This window comes from Xiphophorus hellerii, chromosome 12, assembly GCF_003331165.1.
Source record: "Xiphophorus hellerii strain 12219 chromosome 12, Xiphophorus_hellerii-4.1, whole genome shotgun sequence".
Lineage (NCBI taxonomy): Eukaryota > Metazoa > Chordata > Actinopteri > Cyprinodontiformes > Poeciliidae > Xiphophorus > Xiphophorus hellerii.
The window spans coordinates 23540966-23560607 of NC_045683.1; the positions used below are offsets into that span (position 1 = coordinate 23540966).

General features: G+C 40.4%; 1 protein-coding gene across 1 annotated transcript; it reads left to right on the forward strand.

Moving 5' to 3' along the window:
• Positions 1 to 1494: 1494 nt before the first annotated feature.
• Positions 1495 to 18189, forward strand: elmod3 (ELMO/CED-12 domain containing 3). Its single transcript, XM_032578140.1, has 13 exons — positions 1495 to 1595; positions 4168 to 4837; positions 5579 to 5650; positions 5741 to 5815; positions 6996 to 7065; positions 7298 to 7366; positions 7618 to 7706; positions 8141 to 8264; positions 8389 to 8511; positions 8702 to 8832; positions 9486 to 9562; positions 13220 to 13347; positions 13459 to 18189. Exons 2-13 carry the CDS (start codon positions 4802 to 4804, stop codon positions 13701 to 13703), a joined length of 1239 nt encoding a protein of 412 aa, XP_032434031.1. The 5' UTR covers positions 1495 to 1595; positions 4168 to 4801; the 3' UTR covers positions 13704 to 18189.
• The last annotated feature ends 1453 nt before the right edge of the window (positions 18190 to 19642 follow it).

A 19642-nucleotide genomic window follows, 5' to 3' on the forward strand; every position in this document is an offset into this window, starting at 1 on the left:
GGCCGGAATGAGTCACGGTGTAGGACTCTCACTTCCCGTCTCACAGAAGTTCTCTATGATCCCACTTCATATCTGTGTGATTATGTTATATCACCAAAGCTCAAAAACGTTCTTTGAACCTGGAACTGAGATTTCAGGATCAAGCGCTTCTTTTTTTCTTCCTTTTTCTGCAAACCTTATCAAACGATTGGGTTCCTGACAAATATGGGGATTGATATTTACTCCCAAATGTTTAGCGAGACATACATGTCGGCGTTTAAGCGCCAAGACCTGCTTTATTTAATATTCTTCTTGAAAGAATGTTCCACAGGCAAATGCCCGAAAAATGAAAGCAAAAGCAGATGTGATCAGAGTGGAGGAGATTCACAGAACGTGCTCCATTACTGGTGCAATGAGGGGGAGATGTGGGAAAAATCTAACCCTGGACCAGAGAAGGGAAATACTTTCTTTGCAAAGAAGTCGTGCAATGAGAGAGAGACAAAACAAGCTGTCTGGCAGCCATACTAAATCCTTGGCAGTGATGCCAGCATTGATTAATTAATTTTTCTTTTCCTGTCCTGAAGTGAACATGGGCACGTTCTGAGGAACCCAAATTATTGAAGCCTTGATAAAAAGATAAGACGATTCCAGTATCTTATAGTAAATGGTAAACATATTGCAGAATACGTAGGTTGTGGAGTGGCATGTTCGTTAGCTCTGTTGCCTTGCAGCAAGAAGGTCCTTGATTTGAATCCTTGCCTGGGGTCTTTCTGTATGGAGTTTGTATTTTCTCCATCTCCAAGCATGGGTTTTCTGTAGGTACTCTGGCTTCCTCCCAGTCAAAAACATGAATGTAAGGTTAATTTGTCTCTCCGAATCACCAGTATGATTGGGAATTGCATGGCTGTTTGTCCTGATGGACTGGCAACTTATCCAGGGTGTACCTCCGCCCTCCAAGTCTCCTTTGCCCAATTACTATTGGAGATACACAGTTAGACAATGGATGGAGTAATAATAACATCTAATAACAAAATGGATGGAGCTTCCTTGTAACACTTTAAGAACTGAAATTATACAAAAATACTAAACAGAACTGTAAAAATCCCAGTAAGAAAAAAGCATGTGTTTGGGTCTTCACATTGTAAGCTAACCTTAACAGAGGGAAGATGAAAAAAAAAAAAAACTTAAAAGGTGCAAAATGTATATTCTATTAATGCAATGAATAATAATACCTCACTAACACAGCTAACACAAAGAGTTAATTTCTGAAGGTGAGATATTGATAGGATAATACATCCTTACATTACAGATACCGAACCATGCCTTGAAGATGAAAAAAGAACCATAACTTCACATCTCACTTCAGGAACAGGCTTTGAAAATAGGGACACATTCTACACATCTCATCAGTGTGTTGAATCATTGACGTAAAGACTGAGAAAGACATTGGGAAAGGGTTGTTCTAGATACTCCACCTTAGCTCCCAGAAAGCAATGACGTAATGAATTTAGTCTTTGACAGGAAACTACAGTTCCCGGGATGCACTTGAAATTGCTGTGGCTACTGAACGGGGGAAGGGAAGCTGAGATTGGAGGGAGAAACAATCAGAAACTCAGGTACTTTCTGCACGCTTCTTATCGTATAGTAAGGCTGGACATTTCTTTGCATGTCATGTGTTGAGCGTGTTTAATAGACAATAAAGTCTGAAGTAGATTTAATAAGCGCCTTGTTGTCGGATTTGGAGATCGACTCCATCTCCGTTACAGTTCAGTAGAGCTCCAGCTAGCCCCGTTAGTTAGTTAGCCTGGCAGCTGGCTTTTCTTTTCTACGCTTAGTGGAAATGGCTGCTTAACTACGCGTAGTATTTATGTGAAGAATCATTTAGAGTTTTGCCAGAGACTTTCGACAGGCTTGCATAGTGAAAACGTAATTTGTTACGCTCTCGGTTTGCGAGAAAGCTGCGTCTTTGTGCCAGCGGGGCTGCTAGCTTTCTGGTTGCTAGAGATACTGTTGCTAGCTGACGGCAGACCGACCGCTGCTGGAGCCGGAGCTGGAGCTGGAGCCGGAGCTGGAGCTGGGGCTGGAGCCGGAGCTGGGGCTGGAGCTGGAGCTGGAGCTGGGGCTGGAGCTGGAGCTGGAGCTGGGGCTGGAGCTGGAGCTGGAGCTGGGGCTGGAGCTGGAGCTGGGGCTGGAGCTGGAGCTGGAGCTGGAGCTGGGGCTGGGGGCTGGAGCTGGAGCTGTCACCGCCTCTGTAGGAGACCGTCAGCACAGAAACTCTGCTCAATGAAAGCTTCTGACATGGCGCTGTGCGTTCACTCTGCAGTACTTTGACTTTTAAACGATTAACACATGTTCCGCTACTGTGCTGAGCTGTTGGTTACAATAAAATAATAATAATAAAAAATGTACACGAGGAAACCTGTATTCAAATACAAATATGATAATGGTAAAATGTGAAGTACAACTCTTTTGTAATTCAGTAATAAACACGTTATGGTACTTTATTTTATAATAAGTTACTATTAATACTGTTGAGACCAGAAGTTTACATACTCCGAATAAAAAGACACATTTTTCTTAATGTCTGAAGTTAAATCAGACCAAACCTCTCCTGTTTTCGGTTACCAACTATTTGCTAAACGCCACAGAAATGAAAAAAAAAAGTATTTTGTATGTATTTATCAATATCTTCAATATAAACCAGAAAAGATTATCATGATGAATTGATTATTGATATAATCATAAATGTATTTAGTAATAAAATAATCATTAACTGGAGAATACAGATTCAAAAGGGCAATTTGCTGAAAAGACAACAGAGCAGAAATTAAGCAGTGATTGTACAAAAAAATATATACATTTGCATTTAAGAGTAGATAAAAACCTTTTTCGTCTCTATGGTTCCGTTTTTAAAGACAAGAGGACACAGAACTCCTCAAGTGGCATAGATTTAGCTTCCCCCAGTTCAAATTCTGTAAAGAAATCTCCTATAAAGCACATTTTCCTGTCCAATTATTAATCATTAATGTAAAAATTAATCAAGGACTAAATTATCATTCGTTCATTACAAGAATATTACGTTACTGCATTTTAAGCAATAATTTGTGTATTTTCTCATTTGAAAAAAGGAATCAAGTTACTTATTTAGATCTTTTAATGTGTTTCTAATATTGTTTTTAAAAATGGCTTAAATAGTTAAACACTTATTTTAAATAAGTTTATTTATTTTAATTCTGCAGATTTAGAAAAATGGCATTTTCTAAATCTGCAGAAAATGCCATTTAAAAAATTGTTTAGTCATACAAATAATCAGTTACTAAAATAATCATTAGTTGAATCTCTACTTCAATATTATAGTTTTACATACATGTCCTCAGTATTTAGCAGTCTTACCTTTGAACTGCATCACTCGGGTCAAAACATTTTGGGTTTTCTTCCACAAGCTTCTGTCTGTGGTTGTGCGCGCGTGTGTGTGTGTGTGTGCTGTGTTACAGCATTTACCTCTCAGATTTTAACAAACATTTCTGATATGGCTTTTAATGTATCTATTACTACGGTTATAATAATGCTATTTATAACATATTTGTATAATTAATTATTGTGATTTTTATGCATAGTGTTAGACTGAAGCAAAAAAGTGTAGAGAACTGTAACATTTTCACTAGCTTGTCGTTTAGTTAGGCTGTCTGCTGTGGTAGACCCCACAGCTGAACGCACACGATGATTGTAGGCGTGATATTTTAGGCTCTGCACCATGTCTCTGTTTTTTAGAAATAATAATTTTCAAACAACCAAATCGGTCTCTTAAGAGGTGCTGGACTCAGCGCCACAATGCGCGAGGCCAATGCGGCCGCAGCATTCAGCGCAGATTTTGCACTCCATGTTTCACTCAAACAAACTTCACTCCGTTTGGAAGGTGCTCCTGCAGCTCAGGTCCTCCTGCTCTGGCATTTTATATAATCACTCCATGGTTCATTTTCTGAGAATACAGCATCAAGGTTTGCGTCAACTATGAATGCCGCAACGCTTGCTCCGCTGCGCACACATTATTTATGGACACTGGTGGAGCTGAGAACTGAAAATATTTTCTTTTATAAGAACTTATTTATGTTTTAATCTTTCCTGTTTAGGTGTAATATTTTTGTTCCTTCCATATCAAATAATTATTACTCTTATTATACTTTTCAGATACTGTGTGCCTCCTCCTTTGGAGTTGGGCCATACAAGAACTTTTCTACATGACCCACACCGCAATATCTTCTTGGCTTCTCCGCTGCAGCTGAGCTCACACAACAACCCGGCTTTTGACAAACTGCCTTTGTTCTGGGTGCCAGAATCATGACGGTTCTTGGACGGGGAGAGCCCAGCCCTGAGAAGCAGCAGCATCATGCAGCTTCTGTTTGCCTGTGGTGGGGCTGAGCTGCGGAGGAGAGGAAGGAGGCAGGGTTTCATGACACAACGCGCTGATTCTGAGAAGATCTCGTCGACCTGCACACGCACGTTCCCCCACGATCGAGGCCTGTGAAACCACCCGAACTCGGCTGCAGACAAGAAAAGAAAAGGGAAAAGAAAAAACGAGATGATCCAGACAATATGGATCGCAGTGACGTTTCTGTGAAGTCCGGCTGTTGATATGAAGATCTCTGCGCATGCGAGGAGAAAATGAGAAAAGTGTAGATAGACTTTGAATCCCTCCAGGTGTGCACTACAGAAACCATGCTGGTGTTTGCCCCAACTGCCCAGCCCATCTCCGTTCATGACTTTGGAAGCCTTTAGAGGCCACGATCGGGAGCAACATTAGCAGTCAACACGATTACGTGCAATGGAAGAAAACATTGATGTCACATCACACACAGAGGTACCTTCATTTCCCCTTCTTCTTTTCAATCCTAGCTTTAATCTCATTGCGGTGTTTGGGCTTACGGTAATTTAACACCATTAGGAGCACCTGCTATGTTGATCAACAAAACCGGGCTGAGTTCACTCTGCTTTCGCCTTATTCCAAGTGTCCCCTTCCAGCGGGGGAACATTTTCTCTCCAGGCGTCATCTTGATCAGTTCTGGATTTTTAAAAATGTTTCTTTAAAGCAGGTTGCCACCCTTGCTGAAATCGCAGCCTGAGGTCAGCTGATGTCTTTCTGCCTTAGCTGTAATCTCTGATCTGGCTTGCTCGGCAGGTTGCTGCAGTGGCAGCTGACATCGCATTTCTCTTATCCCTAACTTGGTTTTGTAGCCATAACATTACCTCCAGCTGCCTGGCCTCTATCCTTGCACGGTGCAACGCTTGCAGACGGTCGGATAATCGTATCATTAATGCTGCACGGGCATTGAGTGAAAGTTTTTGCAAAAAAAGCGAGGAGATCATTAGCTCAGGCTGCTGTCTTTGCAGGAAGTTTTATTATTTACAAAAATGAGTTATGATAAATGTAGCACTTATACTACTTCTTCCCCCCTCCAAGATTGGTAAAGAGTTTTCAGGCAATATATTAAATCATAATATGAGATCTGCTTTCATAATGACTCTCCCTTTCTGAGTGAGTAAAAGTTTATGCGTCGTTTGTTTTGTTTATGTATTTAAGCTTATTTGTTCCTCTTGTCAGGGTCTGAATGGTTTGTCACATGAATGGAAGCCTGTAGAGGACATCACCAATGGACATTCCACCTACAAGCCTGTAAGCTGCAAGCCACTTCTCTCTGATCCCATGTAATTAATTGTTGCTAGGAAGACTAAGTCACCTGTGTGAACTCCTGTTTTTGTGCAGGTCATTAATGGAGTGGCCAAAGGTCACAATGGGAAAGACCACACCAACGGCAGCGCACCTTTCAGATCTCTGCCGGTAATAAAGCTTTGTTAAACAACTACAGTGCTGGTCAGAAGTTTACATACGCTTGTCAATCAGCATGAATGTTTGAGCTTTTAATTACATTTTTGCATTTTTTTTATTTTTTGCATTCTAATATTTAGAGGAGTATTCCTTATCAAGTTGCAGAGAAACCACATGTTTTTGTTGCCATGAACAAGATTCTTGGGCAATTTTGGTGTCACAGTTGACCTCACTTCTTATCTGAAAAGGTAGAGCCTGCTTAACCTGGTTTGCTGGTACTGACATTATGACTTTTAAGCATAATTTCCTTAATGTTCATTATTTTTAAGGTCAGATCCCTCAGAGATGCTTAGTCGGGTGAATACTGCTTAAAGATGCCCCAGAAACGATCCAGCATCCCACAGCAGGTTGTAAGGCTGCATTCACACCAGCCCTGCTTTAGTTTACTTTAATCAAACTCTAGTCTGTTTGCCAAGAAAGTCCAGTTTGTTTCAACATCAGCGTTCACTCGAACCTGAAAACGCTAACCCTGATCCACCTAAAAACCAAGGTCTTAGTTTGGTTGACCGGAACTCTGATATTGTTTGAATGCACATATTGGTCCAAGCAGAACAAAAGGAGACAGTAGACTCCACCGCCGGGCATTCTGGGTAATTGCAACCAAAGCAAACATCTAGCAGTGTAGCGCTAATGGGAGAAATATTCTGTGGACAAAAGAGAAATCCTACAACCGCTTAAATATGACTTTGTTCCGTTCTTGTTTACATTTCACGAAGAAGGAAGTTGTGTCCATGTCTTCTTCAAAGGCTTTCATGTCGTTTCCTTCAGTAGTTCTTGGTGCAGCGCCTCCACAGGGGAAGATGTGAACGGGTTTTTCAAAGGGTTTGTTTTGTTTGACACCGTGCAGTGTGGAAGCAAACTGTACCAGCAGTAAATGTAACAAATGTCGCAATTGTGAACTGGAGACCCCTTGGTCAAAGTGGTAATCGCTTCCCAAGGTGGTGCTGAATGGCTGAGCTAAGATCCTGTGGGACTTACAGGTACAAACAGACTAAATGAGAATGGTCCACCAACCAAATAAAACAATGAAATCAATGCTAAATTCATTCTGATGAGGAGTGGGTGTAAACATCTGGCAGATACTACTTGCAGTAGTAGGATTTATGTAATGCAGTATGCATTTATGGTTCAGATTTCAGCACTGAAGCAAAATGGCATTCTGCAGAACCTGACAGCAGGTGGAGACAAGCCCAGTCCCACAGGTAAGTAACACACACACATACCTTTTCATACCTGAATAGGTGTTTATGCTAAATATTGTGCAGTTGTTTTTGACAGAGCCTTGCAAAAAGTGAGTCTCATCACATTCTGAAGAGTGCAGCTCTGTCTAGAAGACACTTCTCCTGGTTGAAGGCTGCAGTGAAGTTATGATTTGTTTGTCCCAGTTTAGGAATGTTTATGTTTGTTTTTGTTTTTTTGTTTCTTTTTTTACAGAGGAGCAGGAAGACGCTGATCTGGAAAAGGCCAGGCAGGAGTGGGAGGCGCTAGAAAACATCCAACCAGGTCAGCTGCCTGAGTGAGGAGGGAAAAAAAATCAGTTTTGATGTGAACTGTAAGTTGGAAGCAATTAAATTAGCCCGAGGAGATGGCATGGATAAAACACTGAACTGATTTATTAAAGGTATTCTAGAAAATGATTACTGATGGATTACATTGAATGTTTAGCTTAAGGTTTGTTCACAATAAGTAGGAAAGGCCGGGCATGTGAAGATTTGTGTAGTTTTGTCAGATTTTTTTACTGACTGCCTCAACAGCTCTAACTGAGGACTCAAACCCAACCCCGCTCATCTCCTTCAATGAAGCTCTGCAGTACTTCCAGACCACAGACCTTGGAGACTTGCTGGTAAGAAATGCAATATTTTACTGTGTGTCACACACCTCAGCTCCAGGTGTGTACTTGACATCATTTCTTTTTTAGAGATGAATTATTCTTCAACCAGGCAGTTTTCTTGTTTTTTATCCTAAGAAAGACCTTGTATCTTGACAGTTCACACTGCTCTCTAGTGGCCAGCCCTTCAGTAGACATGTTTTGTTGTTGTGCTTTACTGCTGTTGTAAGCAAATAAAAAAAGTAAATGTAAGCAATGTTAATTAAAAAAAAGTCCAGCTGATTTTCTGAGAAACCATGGAAAACCTTCAGGTATTCGCAGTGGATTCTAATTCCTGAAAAATTGCATTAACGTTAAAAATGTGCAGTGTTATTAGAGTGATAAATTGTTAAATATGAGAATTAGTTATTTAGTGTTTGTCGTTCACACCTAAAACCCTCCATCTGCAGAAAAACATCCAGCCAACTATTCGCAGGACTGGTCTGGCTGCGATCGCACACTTCCTGTTCGGACCGCCGCGATTGCACAGGGAGCTCCTGGAGGAGAGGGATCTTGTCTTTGCCATTGCACAGTGTGAGTATGTGTGTGTTTGTGGTTGTGTGATTTGCCACAGTTACAGCCATAAATCCACAGTGTGTCTTATAAAGCAATGGCTTGATCTGTGTGTGTGTGCGCGCGTGGGGGTGTGCGTGTGTAGGTCCTGTGGATAACAGCCAAACAGTCCACATGCGTGTCCTGCAGACCATACATAAAAGGCTGATTGGAACCAGGCTGGACTGTCCTCGCTACGGTCCACACTGGGAAAACATTGGCTTTCAGGGTCAGCTATTTGATCGTACATCTGGTGTTATAATTTTGTTGAGTGATTAACTCAACTTGATAAAGTTATTTGATCCATCTTTATCCTAAAACTAGATTACCTGATAGAGCTTTGTTGTCAAAAAGCTAAACAGCAGTTCCACCAAACAAAGCGACATTATGGTGTCATATGGTGGTTTGGTGTTTTTCAGGTACAGACCCGGCCACTGACCTGCGTGGCACTGGGTTTCTTGGACTGATGCACACTCTGTACTTCGTGATGGACCCAGAAACTCTGCCGTTGGCGAGAGATATCTACAAGCTGTCGCAGCATCCTACACAGGTGTCTTCAAGTCATGAAACACAGTCCTAAAACATTTTATTCATGGCAGAGTCTACAAATGTCATGCAAGCATTTGATATAAATACAGGAGAATTATGTGGAACTGCAACTTTGCTAGAAACTCTGAAATATCTTAACTATTTACACCCTGCTTTGTCAATTCTTTTGACTCTAAAACTGTTATCCATATCCATACACTTAAGCTTGTGAGATAAAAATGGAGCCTGTGTTGTCTCTCTTATAGGACTTTTCAAGTCTTTAGGAATCGCATACATATGTGTAGAGATATTGTTTTTATCTTTCACACTATGTTATCCTTGTTGTTTCTGCTGAGCAACCACAGAAATTTTAAACATTGAAACAAAGTACCTGTTTCTCATTAAACCATTTGCCTACAATTTTAGTTCTGTTTTTTTTTTTGTAGAGATGCAGAAACCAATCAGAGATCAGAATCAGATATATTTATCTCAACCAATGCTTAAAAAGCAATGACTAAAATTTGTAGTGGTGAGTAGTTTAACAAAAATATTTCCCCTTTTAAGCATCCTTCAGTGAAAATGGTAAAATTTGCCAGTTTCTAAAGAAAACATCAAAGTATGAAGGAATGAGACTTTTGCATAATGCATTACTTATTGTGTATTGTTTTGTTGTAGAACTTCCCATTCTGTGTGATGTCAATCAACATGACCCGCATTGCTTTGCAAGTCCTGAGAGAGGAGGCCCTGTCCAAGTGAGTCACACCTCCTCTATCTTCGTTTTTGTTTTATCTGCTTTGCACTGATCAACAAAATGACAGAAACGCTTGTAGAGCATCAGATCTCAAAGGGAGGATGAAATCATGCTGGGGTAATTATTTAGAGCTATGCCATATCCATCATCATTCTTCAAAGTGAAAATGAGATGTAACGTTCACTCACGATGTCATTGCAGCTCCTTTTAGAAAAATGTTAATCACTTCTTTAGGGCTGAAACGATTCCTTGAATGATTCGAGTACCTCAATTATTAAAATTCCTCGAGGAAAATTTACCTGCCTCGAAGCTTTGTTAATTTATGTTTTATTATTTAGCGCACCGTGTTCCGGCCGGAACATTATTTGCGTTGCGCGGAGCTCTGACTTCTGCCTCCGAGTTGTTGACGAAAGATAAGTGTTAGCGGCATAACGTCCAATCTTCAAGTTTGGCCCTTGGGGATTTTATTGATTGATGATAATGCCTGGGTTTTCATCGTTTTTGGGGGACCAATAGACATGCTTAAAATGACTGACGCGATGCCTGGAGTACGATAGTCTTTCTCCTCTGGGAGCTGCTGGTTCAAAGCGAACAGTGGGAAGAGCGCTGCGGGAGTATTTATATAGGTGAGCGGCAGTGGTGGGAAGTAACGAAGTACAAGTACTTCGTTACTGTACTTAAGTACAATTTTCGTGTATCTGTACTTTACTTAAGTAGATTTAATAATGGATACTTTCTACTTTTACTCCACTACATTTAACAGTAAGTATCTGTACTTTCTACTTCACTACATTTCTATATAGCGTTTCGTTACTCGTTACATCCAAGACGCATTTCAGTTTTTTGATTTGTTCGTTAGTTTGAAAGTATCCAATGGCGAGAGCAGAATCAGTCCGCTGAACCAATCCAAAGCGGGAAATAACCATTAGGCCCTCCCTCAAGAAGAGCAGCACAGTACGCAGGACCTGCAGAATCATTAACTCCCAGAATGGAGTCCAAGGATAGTCATCCTCCAGAAGACCTGCCCCACCCATGGCCTTATTTAAAAGATTTCTTTGAAATAACTGGGTCAAAAAACGCTTCCTGGAGATTCCAATGCCGCCTTTGCCTTCCCCGAAAGCATGAAATTCTATCTTTCAAAAATTCACCATCAAATTTGAAAAAACATATTGAGGTAAGTTAAGTTGCTAAACGCTATCGATGTTAAATTAATTTGTGTTAGTGAAGTTTTATGTAATCTTAGCAAGCTTTTTGTTGAACTCGACTGCAGTAAATAAATACGATTACTGTATATTGTTATAAGCTAGCATGAACTTGCAAGTAACAGTGATTACTGCGGTCGTGTCTCCCGCCATGAATGTTACATATAAGTTGATGCTAAACTCCTTCACGTCCTGGTTATTGAATAAATGTTAGCGCCATTAAAATAATCTCCATGTAACAGTTACAGTCATATTCAATAAATTAGAATATGGGTTCCAATGAGACGCAATTGTCGCAAGTCCGGCGACATTGGCGGACATGCCCGCCCACAGAGTCAGCCGTACCCCCCCTGCCTGGAAGGTGTTTATTGTCAGCCCCTTTCTGTTAAGAGTTCTCTCAAAATAGCTGGCAAAAAAGTTAAGTTCATGTTTTGTTAGGACGAAAGACTAGATGTTTCCAAATCGCTTGATGTTTGTTAGGTCAGTTTAAAGTCCCTTTTTTCAGGGAAACAATTTTCTTTTGAACATGTTTATTTTGAATTAAATAAAACATTTCAAAGGTATAATAATTTCTCTCATTTTGCCTAATTACATGTAACCCTGCAGGTCATCCCTGGAATTCTGATGCATAGAATAAAATATCTAAATCTAAACTGTCACAGGGGGTAAACACAATAAAAACATGCTTTATCTGCAGCATTGCTCATTAAAATGGTACATTACTGATTTATTAAAACTAAATACGATAGGTACACTTAATGACATTATATAAGCCGTTAGGTATTATGGTCAGCAAGTACTTTTACTTTTAATACTTAAGTAGTTTTAAAAGCTTGTACTTTCTTACTTTTACTTAAGTAAAATAATAATGTGGTACTTTGACTTTTACTTGAGTAAATTTTTGTCTGTGTATTTGTACTTTTACTTAAGTACATTGTATGAGTACTTTCTCCACCACTGGTGAGCGGATAGACTGAACACGGCGGGCGGCTGAGTAGTTGATGGTAAGAGTGTAAGTGTAGCTTTATGGACAAACCGCACAATAAATTTTATATCATCCCGGTCTGAACAAACTGGTGGCGGAAATCATCATGGCGGTTCATGGCTGATAGAGAAGTTTCTGAGTGTGACGAAGGTCCCGTAAATATCCCGTATTGCTCTCCCCAGTTCTTACTTTCGTCCCCTGGTCTACCGGTCCCCGGACTTAGATTCGTCTGTCCCCTGGTCTCTTTCCTCCTCTCTACCCCCATCTTACATTCGTTCATTCGCTCCCCCTCCCCACCACCTCAAGCCCCCAACTCCAGGCGACATTTCCCGTATTCTCAAACCCAAAGCTTGACAGGTGAGAGTTCATCTATTAAACTGACTGAAGATGAAAAAATAAACTAAAAGCTGGATCATAGACATTTTTTATAAGCGTATTTGTGAGCCTGCCTCTATTATTAAATTGAATATAATTTCAGATTTTTGTATAACTTTTCTTCAGGTTAACTTAGAACGTGAGCTATTATTGTTACAGGTAAATTTTCTAAACTACAGAAAAGTAACTGTTAGGGACGCTCAAAAATGAAAAACTGGACTGATATTGATATCTGATAGGAACACCGGTGTTATGCCAGATTTACCAATATTTTATTTTATACATTTTTTTGATCTGATTACTCAATTAATCGTAAGAATAATCTATAGATTACTCGATTACTAAATTATTTGTTTACAACAGCCCTACGCTGCTTTACTTAAATTAATAAAGCAGTCAGATTTGTTGCTGGAAAGGGACATGTAAATAAATTATTCTAGATCCAAAACTTTAAAAGGGTTCTGCAGGTTCACCTTATTAGAATTCATTTTAATAAGGATTTACTAGGTATCAATTGGAGAAGAAAAAGAACACAGTTCTGATCAATAAATTGATTTTTCTTTGAAAATGCTTGCTGTAGTAAGCCAAGTTTATTAAATTAATTCAAAGCAGATTATCTTGGTGCAGCAAAGTTTGCCTTCAGTAAAAGTCACTGGCTCTTGCAAAAGAATGCAATAAACGTGGTTATTTAAAGACACATACTTTGTGCTGTAGCCATTTTTTGTCTACTGTAAGAAGATTTTACTTTGTGATAATTTTGCCTCCATCTACATTAAACACTTGAGCTGGGGGACAAATTTGTATCATTCTTGAACTTGAGTCAGGCGCCGCACACAAAGGGTCCATGAGCTGCAAATGGCCCCAAGGCCACACTTTGGACACCCTTGACCTAGATTGTGTTGAACAATCAGGCCACACTCATGAACTCATGTTCTGAATGCTCCGTTCTGTGGGTCAATCTTCATTAAGAGTAGACTTTCAAAAACATGAAAAGACGCAAAGTACATTTTTAATAATATCGCAATCACAAGGACATTATCCTTTAAGTTCAATATGTGTCGGCTCTGACGGCTCCCCTTTCCCATGTTTGTGTCAGGGAGTGCAATCGTCGTCAGCAAGTGGTCGGTGTGCTCAATGAGTTTTACGTTGCCACATTTCTCTACATCTACCAGCTGTGGAAGACCCAACAGAAGACAATTGCTGACTCTGGCTTCGTGCTAAAAGGTAAAAACAGTAGCTGTTTTTTCACATTCTTGCTTTTCTTTTTACAAACAAGTTTGGTTTTACTGAACTCCCCTCAAGTTGAGCATTTCTTTGTTTTCCTGTGACGCGTAGAAGTGGAGCTGTTTGCCAAAAAGAACCCCAAGCAGATGCTGCGCCGACTAGAGGTCTTCCTGAAGGAAAGGCAGGCGGGTGGGGTCCCCCATGGGATGTCACCGGACCCTCAGGCCCAACAGCCCTCTCCCAGCTTGGGGGGCTCCAGAGCTGGGATGGGGCAGGGAAGCAGGGGAAAAGAGATGCACTTCACCGGAGTGTGTGACCTCCCACCGGACATGGAGGGAGAGGCCAGACTTATCTAAACTAGAGTCATTGTGTGTGTATGTGTGTGCATGAGAGCTATCCTGTCCATGAGTAAGTCCAACACTCGTAAGTGTGAATGGCTCAGTCAAAGCAAGAACAGCTCGGCAGTCGCTGATCTGAGGTCTGCTACCCGGATCGACTCACACACTATTCTTCCTACAATGCTGGGGTGCTGCACTTTGATCAGATTAAGATTGGTGATCCTTCAGGGTTATATATGGTTATTGTTTTTAATTTATTCTTTAAACTCGGGACGTAGGTCTGTCATATGTATAAAAAAAAAGATCTTTAATGTAAGATGTCATTTAAAAAAAAGAGCAAAAGGAAGTGAATATTTGCACTTTTCCGTAGTTGTCGTAGCCAAAATAACAGCTGCCAAATTCCTTTTATTAAACTTGTCTAGAAGTCCAAAATGTACATGTTTATGTCTCAAGGGTTCTAAGCAAGGAATCATGCAGCAGGAGAGCAGTGGCTTTTAAACCCAAACCGGGTTGAAGATGGTGTGCTACTATGCTGAGGAATAAAACAAGAAACCCGGAGAGGTTTTCGAGTTCTTTCGGCAGGGATCAGAAATCATTTGTAGACCGTGTTTATAGAAACCTCGATCTGAAGGTGGAATCGTTTTGCGCTAGGCGACTGAAACACGAGTGGACGTACAGTCCGTATGCGTGGAAGTAAAACCAGTCGAAAAAGATCAACTGCATTCAGGTTTAGCGAATTACCCTTAAAATGGACTTTTAAATATTACTTTTAAAGACGACCATCTTAAGAACATTTGTCTGATTCCGACTTCCCAGTTGTGCATAAAAGCACGTCAGACTGACGTCTTAGTGAACAGCAGAAGTCTTCTACCAGAACATACATGAGTCGTCTCACTTCTTAACTTCTTGCAAATACAGGAAAGAAGACTTTTCTTTGGTGTGGGTGTCAGAGTGTTAGGCCTGGGCCTGAATGAGATAGCCATGATATGATAAACTTAAGTTAAAAAAAATAAATACCATGATAATATATCACGGTGTTGACCCCAAAAACTCAAAACAAAAAAAGTCTTAAAGATGACATAATTTCATTACAGTCTATTGTCAGAACAGAAAAGTCAGTTAATCTTACTTAAAACAGCACTACCTACTTTCCACGCCATAGTTTATCTTGTTTTTTAAAGAAACTACATCCAAACATTCAAAATTGTCTTTCTCGTAAAAAAAAAAAAGAAAAGTGCAGTAGCCTTCTTTTAGCCGGCTGACTGGCAGTGTGCAGCAACTTGTGGAGGGGGCAGCGGCGCAATAGTTTGCTCCTTAAAGCCAGAGAAACCTCCAATCATGCTGCACGTCTTATTTAAAGGACTTTAAACCTTATAAATGATGCGATGGATGTCCTTTTGCGGTTTTGACAGCAGAACTTTGAGGAACCTTGGTATACCTTGATGCTATAGCCAGCCCATGCCTAGAGTGTGCGCTCGCTCCCAGACGTAGCCAAGAGTCTGATCTGAACTTTCTCTACATTCCGTTATGAAGCATGTGATTGTAATTTTCTTCTTCTTTCCTTCTTTTTTTTCTGATCAATTGTTCCTTGTGTGTGTGGATGTGTGTGTGTGGTGAACTAACTGATCTGATGCTGATGAAGGGTGCCTCTTCTAGGAGATGTATGGTACAGTATGCAATCCTTGCTCTTTCTCTATGATAATCAAAAACACTAGTGCTGTATGATGATAGAAATCGTTCCTAATTTCAGGGTTTGTGCACTCGTGCAAGCGAATGTGTGTGTGTGTGAGTCATATGAGGAACCAACTACAGATGACGGGGGGTGAAGGAAGGGAAGGTTTCTTTCTTTTGCACACATTAGGCTGGCTTTACCGAGCCCCTGGATCCACAAAGCTGCAGAGCCGGTACTGCAGTCAGGCTTAAAATGGTACATTACGTTAAGACGAAATGTCATCGAGCAAATAATTTAGTGTTCTGCTCCAAGCAGGTTAAGCAGGTTGGTGAAGCTGGTCCGGTTCGTATGCGTTTAGAAACCACCTCCCGTCATGGTAGTCTCAATCTGTAGCATGTTCAGGTAGCTCTAGTACTGTAGCATCCTATAGCCTCCTCCTCTTCGTACAGCTTGTTGATGTCACGTCTCGGTTCCAGTCCGTAGTGTCGATGAGTGTGCAAACCGTTACTACTATAGCACACGCATTTCATAGCTTTCTTCAGCCTCCTCAGTCAGCATGTCAAGCGTTCTGATGGGATGCAGGACGTCGGCGTTGAGCTCAAACTTGTCTCCGGAGGTGGCGATGGTAGACTTGGCACCTTATGGCAGGGGAAATGAGTCCTGAACCGCGGCACCAACAGTTTCCTCGGCAAAGAGAACTGTTGACACACAGTACAGCTCGATCCTGGTAGCAACCACAGTGAGTCACACATACAAAGAAATCAAAACACAGTAATACATGAATTTTATTAGGTTTTATTTTTTTTAATGTAGAATGACACGGGGAGTAGACATTGAATATGCCGATTAGAAATCATAAAATAAATGGCAAAAAAACAACCTGTGTCAGGAAGATGTCTCCTGAATGGAGAAACTAGTTGGACGCATTGCTCCAAATCTTAAAAGGTTGTTCATGCACTCTGATTCAGCTCATAGATTTTAATTGGCTTCAAGTTTAGCTTTGTTTATTCCCCCCCCTCCCCCCCATTACTTACTTAAAATGTTGTCTTAATATATTTATGCCATTTATAGCAACAACAATAAAAATATAATACAAATAAGACAGTTCTTATAAATTTGTTTCCAGGAGATTTTTCATTTTATTTATGTACTCGAGGCCTATTCCGTGTCATTATTACACACGTGTCTTAATTTATGGACTTGTTTGCTTTGATTTCCTTCTATTTATTTATTACTGGGGTTGTTACCAGAATTTCCTTTTGCTGTACACCCACTGGATCCAGTCAGATTGTCCTCGCTTCCCTGTTTTCTCTTTGATTTCAAGCCACCGTGTCAAATTAGACCTCCCACTTTCAGACGATGCAACATGACGCCTGCCGGCATTGTGGAGTACTTTGATACGCTGGCATCTATACGTCTTTTTAACATCTCTAAGCTGTTCTTCGCCATTTCCTGTTCCCATTGGTATAACTTAAAGAACAATCTCATGTAGTTTGCCAGTTGTCCGATGGGTGCGGGGTGTTTTGGAGGTGGGAATCGATTGATGAGGAAAATTTGCACTGTTGTAGATATTTGATAAGTGTGCGTGACGTATGCAAGAGGAAGCGGGCCATCTTCAATAGCCATATTGTGATGTTCGTTTTAACCGCCCGGCCCATGAAACGGGCTCCGTGAAGTCGGACTCCCTCCCCCCCGCCTCATTCTGAAGTGAACCGCACCATCGCCATGGTTTGTTTAGTTCGAAGACATTTTTAAGCTGACGAGCAGTGCAGTGTATGTAAATCAGGAAGTTTGTACATAGAGAATTAATGATTGTAACTGTATGATTGTCTGTAGGGCATTATACTGAAACACATTGCTTACCTCAAGACTTGAGACAAATCTTTCTTTCTTTCTTTCTCTTTTTCTCTCTCTCTTTCACTCTCTCTCTCCCGTTGTTCGGCCTCCCTCTCAGGCTCGTTTTGCTTCCTTCTACTTTGGCCTATTTTCATACCCAATTGGAAACATTATATAATTTATACTCGGCACCTAAATATATTAGCCATTTAACACAAAAGCTGGTCAATGTTATATGTATTCTATTTACAGACACTATATAGGCCCAGATGCTCTGATGCACACCCGCGGTTAAAAAGCTCCTTGTCAAGACAAGCTTTAATTGGCCAATGTCGTTGAAATAAGCTGGTTTTCTTGTGGCTTCAGTGATAGTACAGTATATTTTGGCTGTGATTAGGTGTTTGATGTGAAGAAAACACTGGGGGTGGGGGGAGAAACAAAAATCCTGTCTCTTTCAGCACCAGTCACAAACGTTTTAATATATGATTGTAAAAAAAAAAAAACTCAATATAAGCTTCAATTAGCAGTCATAATGCTGTGTATGCTTTGACATTGGTATATATTCGGTGTCCAAACAAAAGGCCAGATTTATCCAGATTACCAAAACCGTTTTAGTCATCGTAACACATTATATTCTTTATGCTTTTACCATGGTCTTTTCTGTTCCTTTATTTGAAAAACAAACAATTAAACAAACAAACAAAAAAAAAAAACGGGTTCTTGCAGGATGTCGGATGCTCTGAGAGCCGGGGTCGGGACTTCTGCGTAGTACAGCGGTGGCTCGGCAAATACAATCACTTCTCTCAATATCCTGTTCTTTAATATGGAGATGTTTTACTGTTGCCGTAGACTTCATGTCCCTCAGAGCATTGTATGACTATTCTTTGATTGTAGAAGCCCTATTTTATACTGAGAGTTATTTCAGAATACAGTATGTGCTGTTAAACATTAAATGTATTGTATGGAGAAAGCTAAATAAATGCTGTTTAAAAAGTACATGTTTCCTCTTTTGATTTTAAGTGTCGTCACTTAATCTACCTGTGTCTCAATGAAACGTATTGAAAAAATTGTTCATTTATTTCTGTAACTCAGTTCAGATAGTGAACGTGCTAGAATATACAGATCACTTTGAGGAGTTTAAGGTCCTGAAGAGACAATCTGAGTCTACTGACCTTAAAATGATTGAGCCACTCTAAACAGATGTTAATTGTGCGTCTGAAAACATGAAGAACTCAGGTTTGTGACGTTTGATCAGGTTTTTTTTTTTATTTGTTCTTGTTAAAAAAAAAAAAGCAAACACAATTGTTCACTCATCCATTAATTATGGTGTTTCTCACTGTTACTCTAAAAAAAAAAAAAAAAAAAAAGCCCAAGAAGATCAGATTCTGGTACTATGTGCAAACTTCTGAACGTAAATGCACTTTGGATACGGATTGCTGTGTAGCTCTTCTGTTGTTTAGCCACTAGAGGGCACTCTTTGATTCTCTTTGAGGGTACCACACATTATTTCCCTTAATGGTGCTGGAAGCAAAGGAAGAAATCAAGTCAAGACAAACCCTGCAGCTAGTTTTTGGGCGTTTTAAAACTTCACATATTAAAGCAGATTCAGTTTTCAAACCTGACTACTGACTTTTTTTCTCTTTTTTAAAAAAATCTACAAACGATGATGTCGTGGATGCTCAACCATCTGGGCAAAGCGCCTGCATTGGCAGGCTGTTTACAGAGCTGAAGCTCTTGTACTGGCAGTCTTCACCTTTAATAAGAGAAACAAAAATTCTCATCTGCTTTCACTTTGCAAGCTACATGCTGCTCCAGAAAAGCTTCAGAAATATTAAAAGCTGTTCATACGGAGGAGATTTTAGACTCCGGTTGGTAAGGTTGGGCATCTTAATGCCTCATGGCTCTTAACCAGATTTGTGGCACACATTCCTCCTGGACCAGATGAGCTGGACCTGCTGAATCACAGCATGCAACAGATGGAAGCATCTTTCAGCCAAAAAAATCCCCTTTAAAAGTGTACTGCAAACTCTGTTGTATAAGTTGTTTGATGCCTGGTAACACTTTCCTGCTCTTTCTCCAGATGAGGAATAATAGATGTGCAGCACCCAGAAGCCCTGCTAAGGGTTAATGTGTTAGAGCCCGGCCATCCCACCCAGATCAGATATCCAGCTGGTGTGTGGAGGACCAGTCAGAATGAATTAAGTAGAGCAGGATGGAGTTTTATAAATCGGCTTCTATCCGTTTGTACCTAGTGAGCCTGCTGGATTACAGCATTTTTCTCTCACTTTTACTCCCAGCTTCCCTCCCCCAACTCTGCTCCTCTCTCTCTGATGTCATTGTTTCCTGCCCAACACATCCTGACGCTCAGCTCAGCTAGAGGCTCTAAACATTATGCATTCTCACTTCTCAGCTTCTGCTAACATAATGGAAATTTATATAGCAGCACATG

Coding starts and splice junctions, on each gene's coding strand:
- elmod3 (XM_032578140.1), top strand. CDS start 4,802: ATGGAAGAAAACATTGATGTCACATCACACACAGAG. Junction 7,066..7,297: donor AGACAAGCCCAGTCCCACAG/GTAAGTAACACA, acceptor CTTTTTTTACAG/AGGAGCAGGAAGACGCTGAT. Junction 8,512..8,701: donor GGAAAACATTGGCTTTCAGG/GTCAGCTATTTG, acceptor GGTGTTTTTCAG/GTACAGACCCGGCCACTGAC.